The sequence below is a fragment of the Oncorhynchus tshawytscha genome, linkage group LG05, assembly GCF_018296145.1.
Source record: "Oncorhynchus tshawytscha isolate Ot180627B linkage group LG05, Otsh_v2.0, whole genome shotgun sequence".
Classification (NCBI taxonomy): Eukaryota; Metazoa; Chordata; class Actinopteri; order Salmoniformes; family Salmonidae; genus Oncorhynchus; species Oncorhynchus tshawytscha.
The window spans coordinates 31547619-31559107 of NC_056433.1; the positions used below are offsets into that span (position 1 = coordinate 31547619).

Here is an 11489-nt window from a genome sequence, read left to right on the forward strand (position 1 = left end):
CATTTCCTGGTTGTTAAAATTCTAATAGTTCGCTTAATTTCAGTTTACGTGACAAAACAGGTATAGTGTAGATAATCATTGTACCATCTAAACCGCTAAACTTCTAAATATCTGCCGCTTCTTAGACTTGCTGTCAATGAGAATGACAGATCTATAACACACATGTCAATCTGAATTTGGTCAAGTTGTCCAAAAAGTTACATATTGCAGCTTTAACATTTTCTCTCCACGTCAAGCGGGGGGGGCACTAAAATGTTTGTTTTTTTTGCCACGAGATTGGAGCCCCCGACCAAATCTTATTAGAGCCTCCAAAAGGCTAGAGCCGGCCCCTGGTTTTATGTATTGATACCATTCCACTGATTCTGATCCAGCTATTACCATGAGCCCGTCCTCCCCAATTAAGATGCCACCAACCTCATGTGATTGAGCATCATGGGTAAAAACACACGAACATCTTCACGCAAGCATTTCCTGTTGTCGCTTGGTCTGGTAGTCTACGTTGGTAATCGTTGTTACGGAATTATCTGACTAAAAACGTTTCAATTCCAGGCCAAATATGGCTGAAAGCAAAACTACCGATCCAGCAGCCACGGAGGCTGGAGAGGAAAAGGACTGGACAGCAACAAAAGCCTTTTTTGACAGTTTAAAAACAAACCAACCTAGACCTGTAAGTGATACATTCGCATATTGGGGCGGCAGGGTAGCCTAGTGGTTTGAGTGTTGGTTCAAAACCCCCGAGCTGACAAGGTACAAATCTGTCGTTCTGCCCCTGAACAGGCAGTTAACCCACTGTTCCTAGGCCGTCATTGAAAATAAGAATTTGTTCTTAATTAACTGACTTGCCTAGTTTAAATAAAGGTAAAATAAAAATATATTGTTTGCAGATAAAATAATTGTCAATAGGGGTATATTTGCTGCTAATCTCGTATCGTAATTTTGTTCTGTCTTGCGAACAGCCCAAACCCCAGTATGCCGTTACTATCGCCGTCTCCTCTCGCTCCCTGTTCAACATGGTTGCAGAGGGGAAGATCTACAAAGAAGATGGGGTCGAGAAGTATGTGGCCTATCAACAGGAGCACGACAATGAGCCGCTCATGCCAGGGGTGGCGTTTCCTCTAGTGGAGGTAGGTTAATTCAGAGAGTGATTGAAGGACATGGCCTACCGTCATGTCTGTGCGAGGAAAAGGCAGAGTGTGCCCCTACAATTATTATTATTGCAGTTTTGAAACTGCAGTAAAAGTGCACTAACTGCAGTCGACTGTGGTATTTCGGAGGCAGGGATTGCAGAACAACTGCGGTTATACTGAAAAATTACTGCGGTAAAAAAAGTTATTTGGGATGTAGTATTTTCAGCCTCCTGCAGTTATACTGCATTTTAACTACAGTTATACTGCACTCTGACTGCAATCTTTTTGGTAAGGGGTATTAGATTCTGTTTATAGGCAAATTGGCTCTGGCAACAAAAACAGCCAAAATATGAATTTAAACACAGATCGATTCTCAATTGCATTGAGGTTCTAGAAACAGCCCCTTACTTTCATATCACATCAAAATAATTTCACGAATGCAAGCATATTGAATGACTGTCATTCATATTCCATTCACCCAGCTCAATGTAACATCGATAGGTTTAGGCTACTACATGATACTCAAATTTGGACTTCAGTTCACAACAGCTGCCTGTGACCAGGCAAAAAAAACATTAGTAAACCCACAATACAATCCATGTGTACAATCACGCAGTACAGCAAATGAATGCAAGTCAAGGTAAGCTTGGCCAGCTTGCATAAATAGCAGTCCTCTCTGAGGCAGGTTGTTGAGTAGGCTAAATTAACTAGCTAAGTGAAAGGTAAACTCTGAAGGGGAAAAAAATACAATGGAACATAGCTAGCTCTCTCTGCTTCTTCTCATTAATTTTGGAAGAAATTAATTTAACTGTTCAATTGTCTCTCTTTCTGAGTCAACTACTCACCACACTTTATGCAGTGCTAGCTGTAGTTTATGCTTTCAGGACTAGATTAATTCTCTGATCCTTTGATTGGCTGGACAAGATGTTAGTCCATACTGCAAGAGCTCTGATAGGTTGGAGGAAAGTCTGTGAAAGTCATCATAATTTCTGTTTAATTAAGTCTATGAGGGGGTGTGAATGTTAAAATGTTTAAACCAAAAAAATATGGATCCTTAAAATTTAAGAAACATCACAGTGCAGTTGGCTAGCCTGCTCTTTCTCTTTGCAAATCATGCGAGTGTGTGTGTGTGTTCAGTCTTTTGGTCATTTGCGTGTAGAATATCCTAGCCTATTTATTGATGATAGGCCCTTCTTTACTGAAGGTGCCTGATACAACTTTTGATTGCAGATAGATAAGCCTAGTGCATAGTTCTGACTGTCTGCCTGGTGGCCGACCTACCTATACTGTGCCCCTCTCCTCTCTCTCCCCGACCCTTTGTAGCTCATTATGAAAGATGCAAGTGTTCGTGGAAGTACGGCAACTAATCAGTCTCCTCGTTTCCAGAAATACTGAATCTTAGGAGTTCATTCCTAGTGGATGTTTTCTTTCAAATGTCACGGTATTTAACACATTTCAAAGTACTTTATTTTGGAGAGAGTGGTCTGCGCGCAAGATTATTTGATTGACATTTCTGGTCGGCTAGTGATTGACGTTATTCCGTTTCAAAAGTGGCATTCCTTTACAGACAAGTAAAATGGCGTAGCAATTCGGCATTTTAAAAACGGTGTACCTTACAGACAGACAAAGATGTCATAGCTGAGGTGCTTTCAAGGGTATATGACTGCGGTAGATATACAATTCATTCGGAAAGTATTCAGACCTTCACTTTTTCCACATTTTGTTAAATTTCAGCCTTTTTCTAAAATAGTTGTTTTTTTGTTCCTCAATTTACACAGAATAGCCCATAATGACAAAGCAAAAACAGGTTTTTAGAAATAGTTATATTTTAAGCAACCATCACATTTACATAAGTATTCAGACCCTTTACTCAGTACTTTGTTGAAGCACCTTTAGCAGTGATTACATTAAGTCTTCTTGGGTATGACGCTACAAGCTTGGCACACCTGTATTTGGGGAGTTTCACCCATTCTTCTCTGCAGATCCTCTTAACTTCTGTCAGGTTGGATGGGGAGTTGCTGCACAGCTATTTTCAGGTCTCTCCAGAGATGTTCGATCTGGTTTGGGCTCTAGGACACTTGGAGACTTGTCCCATAGCCACTCCTGCATTGTCTTGGCTGTGTGCTTAGGGTCATTTTACTGTTGGAAGGTGAACCTTTTCATTAACGATCTGTCTGTACTTCTGTTCATTTTCCCCCCCTCAATCCTGACTAGTCTCCCACTCCCTGCCGCTGAAAAAAATCCCCACAGCATAATGCTGCCACCACCGTGAAGCATGGATGGTGCCAGGTTTCCTCCAGACGTGAAGCTTGGCATTCAGGCCAATGAGTTCATGGTCTGCGAGTCTTTAGGTGCCTTTTTGCAAACACCAAGCAGGCTGTCATGTGCCTTTTACTGAGGAGTGGCTTCCGTCTGGCCACTACCATAAAGGCCTGATTGGTGGAGTGCTGCAGAGATGGTTGTCCTTCTGGAAGGTTGTCCCATCTCCACAGAGGAGCTCTGTCTGAGTGACCATCGGTTTCTTGGTCATATCCCTAACCAAGGCCCTTCTCCCCCGATTTCTCAGTTTGGCCAGGCAGCCAGCTCTAGGAAGAGTTTTTGTGGTTCCAAACTTTATCCATTTACGAATGATATAGACCACTGTGTTCTTGGGGACCTTCAATGCCGCAGAAAGGTTTTGGTATCCTTCCCTAGATCTGTGCATTGACACAATCCTGTCTCTGAGCTCTACGGACAATTCCTTCGACCTCATGGCTTGGTTTTTGCTCTGACATGCACTGTCAACTGTGGAACCTTATTTAGAGAAGTGTGTCCTTTTCCAAATCATGTCCAATCAATTGAATTTACCACAGCTTTACCACAGGTGGACTCCAATGTTAACACAGTTGCAGCCAACAGTGTTTTTCAGTGACATGTTTGTGGCGTCTGTCCTCTGTTTACACACAGGTGTTCAAAGACTCATTTAGCTAATTAGCACATGTAAGCGACTGTTGTCCAACCTGCCCCTAGACATCTGGCAATTCTGGGAAATGCCAGATGGGCTGGACCAGTTAATTTGTTGGTTTTATTTGATTTGATTTGTGCAATTTCTGTTATACTAATCTGCCAAGATGGGCCGGCCTGATTTTCTGGTAGGCCGAGGTCATGCAAACTCATATTCAAAGTGAAACGCGGCATAGCTAAAGATACTTGTTCCGACACTGTCATCAGTTAGACAGACATCATGGATCATAAACTGTTAGGGTGGGTGTCACTGCCTATAAACTTAGGAAGAGCACATTTTACATTTCTTCTTACTCAAAATGTCTTTTTTTTGCAGCTAAAACCATGATTTGGGCAAACGGTAAAGTGCATTAGCCTCAAGATTCCTGTAATGAAAGTGTGTGCCTGTTTTCACTGGGGCCTGCTTCTGTAAACCCCCCACCCTAATGCACTTTAGAGAAATATGTTCTAATCGTATGACATTTCAAAATGTAATTGGGGGGGAAAACACAGCTTTGGAAGCTTTGTCCCCCTTTTCCTGGTTGACGATTGGAGGGCCTCCGCTTTCTGCAGGTATCATTTTTATTAAACCACGCTCAATAGCAATTATTTTACCACCTAGATATTTGATATGGCTTTGAGATATGGAGCGGTACACGTGCGAAATGCGCAAAGGACATTGCAAGTGTAGTGTAGGCCTATAGGTCACATGGGTAGTAGCCTACAAATGCAAAGTGCTTTAGGACATCAAATGTACTGTTGGTTGAATACATGGCTACTAGCGAGTTATCGATCTGGTTCATTTTGTTTTGAGTTTCCATTTCCTCAGGTTTTGAACATTACGACGTATCATCTCTATTGAACTATTAAAACAAAAATCTGGAGTCCTTTTTTTGACCGAAATATAGCAGCTATAGTCTAATTGTCAACCCATAATGCATGACAATTACTGGGTTAGGTTGTACAAAATGTATTGAGTCATGTATTCCTGCTTGTACATGTTAGATGAAACAATGTTACACTTCTTCGGAGGGGGGCGTCTGTCCAAGGCAATTGATCCCATCACCCAGAAGAGATGTGAGATGATTCCCCAGCAGTTTGCCCCTCTCCATAACTCCTGTGATGACGACACACAACTCCACCCAGCAATATTTAGTAAGCGTAAATAACTGGTAAATATCAATGCCTATAGTGCACGTTATAACTAACGTTAATGCTTCTTCACTACAATGTTACCGTTATCAGGCCCGTTCAGATTGTTGCATAACATCATTCGTACCAAGGCTGGGCATGTCATAAGCCCATAATTCAATTGTTGTACAAAATGGGCACGTAAATAGCCTACTAATCATTTGTTAATTATCATAACACGCAACAGGATTCACCCTGTCTCTAATTAATCTCTGAGGAACTCTTGTCATTTTGGTTTCTCCACAGTAATGTGCTGTCGTTTGATCAGTTAAACCACCTCAAGTGGCAGTTTAGAATTAATCTCCAATCTAAGTTAATATTTTTTTATTCGTTGAGCAACAGGTTTGAAGTGAAAACTAAACTTAGATTAGAGGAAAGATTTAATTTAAATGTAAAATTTGTTGCACCAAGATTATTAGAACTCTTAAACTGGGTTAAATCAAGGTTTAATCTATGTTGGTGTGAACCACCAACATGGGCCGTGCTGATTCAGGAGAACATGTACGACGGGCACGAGTTTGCAATATAGCCTAAGTCGTTAATAGACAGCACAACAGGGAGGCAAACCAAAATGGTTAGAGAAGAGGCCCAGTTATAGTGGTGAGTTGTAAAAACACCACTGGAAATACATCTCTTTTTAAACATGAGCTGGATAAAAAAAGAGGACCATGTGTTGCCAGTCACTGGAACAGAAAATGGTTGATAAACGCTGATTTGTACTACCAATGTAATGTCAGCACTATTGCCTGTCAGGGTATAGTGTGTGTGGTTGGTGGCCTACCGGGGGTGGTAGCATGATGGTGGTTTATACAGCGACGTGGGCTGGTGTGGATAAAAATGCCAGGGCCGAATTCTGGTCCCCTTCCACCCCTGTGCATTTATCAGTACATGCGAGTGTGCCTGCCTGCATATGTATATGTTGCAACTTGGGACTAAATAGTCTGAAGCAACCACCTGTAAGTAGTTGCTCTAGTACCCACCAGTCAGGTTTTGACTTTACCGCTGTGTCAATTCTGTCCTAAAAACACACACACACACACACACACACACACACTGCAGGCTCTGATGAATGTGAACGCAGGGCTGAGGCGGCTCTACCCCGACAGCGACGAGTTGTTTGACATCGTCCTGATGACGAATAACCATGCCCAGGTCGGGGTGCGCCTCATCAACAGCATCAACCACTACGGTTCGTGGTCGACACTCTCAGCCATACTACAGTGCTGTAAGCAGAGAAATACAATGACCAGTAATTCTAGTAATTCTATTTCTTTGGTTATAAGACTCACTACTTCTGTGCTGCATTTCACTGAATAACTGGTATTTTTGACCAAATGTTTTTTTATTAATAGTTAAATGCCTGTTTTGTGTGGATGTTAGTGGCTGTCTTTGGCTACCAGCCTGATGACGATATCAGATTTCTATTGGGTTCTGATATGTTTTTGTTTTCCACTCTCCCTGACAGATTTAACCATTGAAAGATTCTGTATGACGGGAGGGGAAAGCCCTATTGGCTACCTGAAGGCCTACATGACCAACCTGTACCTCTCAAAGGATGGAGAGCAAGTCATCGAGGCCATTGAGGAGGGTAATTGATAATGCTACTTTCCTTTATTGTCCTATAGGGATTAAACTGTTTTAGTTTAGCTTGGATACTGCGTTTGTAACGGAGTTAAAAATAAAAACTGTAGCCGTACATTGTGGGAACGCTTTATAGGTATAATATAGCCTACAGATGTAATACATTATGATACCATTGTTATGAGCATGTATAAGCCCCTTTATAATGTCTTTATAAATAGGCATTGCAGCAGCGACCACGTTTGCGTCCGGAGATGTGGAGAACCAGCTATCCGACACACAGCTGAAAGTTGCCTTTGACGGGGACGCCGTCCTCTTCTCTGAGTCGGCGATCATCGTGAAACAACACAGCCTGGACACGTTCTTTGAGCACGAGACAGAGTTTGAGAACAAACCTCGTGCACAGGTGTTCGAGAGAACATGCCTCCATTTTTCTTTTAGCTTTTCGTTTCTGATTCACTTTTTTTCTTTTCGATGGGTAACACTTTATTTGGAGTCTGCCTATAGAGGGTTATAGATTAGAGGTCGACCGATTATGATTTTAACGCCGATACCGATTATTGGAGGACTAAAAAAAGCCACTTTTATTTATGTATTTGTAATAATAACAATTACAACAATACTGAATGAACACTTATTTTAACTGAATATAATACATCAATAAAATCAATTTCGCCTCAAATAAATAATGAAAACAAAGTGTTGGAGAAGAAAGTAAAAGTACAATATGTGCCATGTAAGAAAGCTAACGTTTAAGTTCCTTGCTCAGAACATGAGAACATATGAAAGCTGGTGGTTCCTTTTAACATGAGTCTTCAATATTCCCAGGTAAGAAGTTTTAGGTTGTAGTTATTATAGGAATTATAGGACTATTTCTCTCTACCATTTGTATTTCATTAACCTTTGACTATTGGATGTTCTTATAGGCACTTTAGTATTGCCAGTGTAACAGTATAGCTTCCGTCCCTCTCCTCGCTCCTCACTGGACTCGAACCAGGAACACAACGACAACAGCCACCCTCGAAGCAGCGTTACCCATGCAAAGCAAGGGGCGCGAGTGACGTTTGGAACGCTATTAGCGCATACCCCGCTAACTAGCTAGCCATTTCACATCGGTTACACAAGCCTAATCTCGGGAGTTGATAAGTTTGAAGTCATAAACAGCGCAATGCTTGACGCACAACGAAGAGCTGCTGGCAAAACACACAAAAGTGCTGTTTGAATGAATGCTTATGAGCCTGCTGGTGCCTACCATCGCTCAGTCAGACTGCTCTATCAAATCATAGACTTAGTTATAACATGATAACACACAGAAATACGAGCCGTAGGTCATTAATATGGTCGAATCCGGAAACTATAATCTCAAACAAGATGTTTATTCTTTCAATGAAATACGGAACCGTTCCGTATGTGTTCTGAACTGACTTCTCTAGTTCAATAATGGTGTAAAAAATATTTTTTTTAATCTGCCAAATCGGTGTCTAAAAATACCGATTTCCGATTATGACAACTTGAAATCGGCCCTAATTAATCGCCCATTCCGTTTAATCGGTCGACTTCTTTTATAGATATTTAACAAACACACCCACTTACTCTAATCCTAGACCTAACCTTAACCCTTGTAAGTTGTTGCGTATCATCTGTGGTAGTTGATTGATTGGCGATAGTTTGAGCGTCTAAAGACCATCTATAATAGGAGAATGTCCAAATAAAGTTGAACCCATTTGTTTTATTTGCCTAGATTTAAAAAAAAAAAATCTTTTTAAAGTACAAAAATTATGCAATGCCAACCCTATGTCTCGTTCATTCACTCAGGGTCCCGTAAAGTGTTTCCTGGAGGCGCTGGGGATGCTCCAGAGGAAGTTCTATGCCAAGAACGAGCGTATGACCTGCCCCATTCGTACCTACCTAGTAACATCCCGCAGTGCGGCCAGCTCAGGGGTCCGCGTCCTCAAGACACTCAGGAGCTGGGGCCTGGAGATAGATGAGGCCCTGTTCCTAGCCGGGGCCCCTAAAGGGCCTCTCCTGCAGAAGATCCAGCCTCACATCTTCTTTGATGACCAGATGTTCCACATTGAAGGTGCCAAGGAGCTGGGGACTATCGCTGCACACGTGCCTTATGGGATTGGACAGAAGTACCACAAGGGGATATTTACTGAGCAGCCTGCCAAAGACACGACGTAGTGAGCCTCCTAGGGGTGGGAAGGTAGAATACATTATGCAAATAGTTAGTTGCGCACAACCCTGTCATCAGCAGTAGTTTTTGTTTTGTTCTGGATTTTGTATTTTAAAAAATAAAGCCACTGCTACTAAAATATTTTTATCAGAATATACTGTAGTAAAATGTACTCACCTCAGGGATTTTTGCTAAAATAAAACGAAGTTTACAATGTCACCTAATGTTGTTTCATAAGAAGAAAAGGGAGAATACTTTTCTGCAATATTCATCATAGTACATTCTGTAATTAACAACTGGAATATCTAGTTTTTTTGTGTGAAAATGTATTTCATGAAGTGTGTTCACATTTCACACAGGAAAGTGTTATATCTTTAGAGAAGGACACTTGCTGCAGAGACAAACGTATTTTACAGTTAAATGTCAAAATAATGGAAACTGTTGTGTACATGAGGGATACAAAGTATATTGAAATGAGTTCCTTCCACACAGGTGTGGTTCCTGAGTTTATTAATCAATTAGCATCCCATCCTGTATAAAACAAATGCTGGGCATGCCATTATTTTGCCTACCATCGCTATGCCCCCATGGGATGACAATGCCCCCATCCACAGGGCACAAGTAGGCACTGAATGATTTGACGAGCATGACAACTATGTAAACCATATGCCATGGCCGTCTCAGTCACCAGATTTCAACCCAATTGGACAACTATGGGAAATTCTGGAGTGGCGCTTGAGACAGCGTTTTCCATCAACAAAACTTCTCATGGAACAACGGTGTCTCGTCCCTCCAAAAGAGTTCCAGACACTTGTAGAATCTACACCAAGGTGCATTGAAGCTGTTCTGGCTTGTGGTGGCCCAACGGCCTATTAAGACATTTTATTTGACTGTTTCCTTTATTTTGACCTGTATATTCTCGACACTCCTGCATCTAGACTTCTGCCCATGCATGTCATGGTTTTGTGTACTGGGGTTTATCATAGTGTTAATTCTTTGCGTAGAGGAACGTTAAGGATATGTGCATAGTAAAGGTATGAAAGGGAGCATTTACAAGGTACATTTGAAGTCGGAAGTTTACATACACCTTAGCCAAATACATTTAAACTCAGTTTTTCACAATTCCTGACATTTAATCCTAGTAAAAATTGCCTGTTTTAGGTCAGGATCACCACTTTATTTTAAGAATGTGAAATGTCAATAATAGAGAGATTAATTTCAGCTCTTTTTTTCTTTCACCACAATGACCAGTGGGTCAGAAGTTTACATCCACTCAATTAGTATTTGGTAGCATTTCCTTTAAATTGTTTAACTTGGTTCAAATGTTTCAGGTAGCCTTCCGCAAGCTTCCCACAATAAGTTGGGTACATTTTGGCCCATTCCTCCTGACAGAGCTGGTGTAACTGAGTCAGGTTTGTAGGCCTCCTTGCTCGCACACGTTTTTGCCCACAAATTTTCTATGGTATTGAGGTCAGGGCTTTGTGATGGCCACTCCAATATCTTGACTTTGTTGTCCTTAAGCCATTTTGCAACAACTTTGGAAGTATGCTTGGGGTCATTGTTAATTTGGAAGACCCATTTGTGACCAAGCTTTAACTTCCTGACTGATGTCTTGATGTTGCTTCAATATAGCCACATAATTTTCAATCCTCATGATGCTATATATTTTGTGAAGTGCACCAGTCCCCCCTGCAGCAAAGCACCCCCACAACATGATGCTGCCACCCCCGTGCTTCACGGTTGGGATGGTGTTCTTCGGATTGCAAGCCTCCCCCTCTTTCCTCCAAACATAACGATGGCAATTATGGCCAAACAGCTCTATTTTTCTTTCGTCAGACCAGAGGACATTTCTCCAGAAAGTACGATTAGATCATTTTGTACCTGTTTCCTCCAGCATCTTCACAAGGTCCTTTGCTGCTGTTCTGGAATTGATTTGCACTTTTCCCACCAAAGTACGTTCATCTCTAGGAGACAGAACGCGTCTCCTTCCTGAGCGGTATGACGTCTGCGTGGTCCCATGGTGTTTATACTTGCATGCTATTGTTTGTACAGATGAACGTGGTACCAGGCGTTTGGATGAGCCAGACTTGTGGAGGTCTACAATTTTTTGGGATGATTTCTTTTCATTTTCCCATGATGTCAAGCAAAGAGGCACTGAGTTTGAAGGTAGACCTTGAAAAACATCCAATTTACTAAATTGATGGCAATTAGCCTATCAGAAGCTTCTAAATCCATGACATAATTTTCTGGAATTTTCCACGCTGTTTAAAGGCACAGTCAACTAAGTGTATGTAAACTTCTAACCCACTGGAATTGTGATACAGTGAAATAATCTGTCTTTAAACAATTGTTGGAAAAATGACCCGTGTCATGCACAAAGTAGATGTCCTAACCGACTTGCCAAAACTCTAGTTTGTTAACAGGAAATTTGT

General features: G+C 41.5%; 1 protein-coding gene across 2 annotated transcripts; it reads left to right on the forward strand.

Annotated features, from left to right (window-relative positions):
* Positions 1 to 418: 418 nt before the first annotated feature.
* On the forward strand, positions 419 to 9276 carry LOC112250480 (cytosolic 5'-nucleotidase 1A-like). Of its 2 annotated transcripts, none has more exons than XM_024420664.2 (6): positions 419 to 667; positions 957 to 1124; positions 6360 to 6525; positions 6766 to 6888; positions 7103 to 7287; positions 8697 to 9276. In XM_024420664.2, the coding sequence occupies exons 1-6, from the start codon at positions 557 to 559 to the stop codon at positions 9063 to 9065; spliced, it is 1122 nt and encodes a 373-aa protein (XP_024276432.1). In that variant the 5' UTR covers positions 419 to 556; the 3' UTR covers positions 9066 to 9276. The 2 variants fall into 2 exon arrangements, with proteins under 2 accessions (XP_024276432.1, XP_024276433.1); XM_024420665.2 differs by having other exon boundaries at positions 420 to 667; positions 6360 to 6489.
* Positions 9277 to 11489: the final 2213 nt, after the last annotated feature.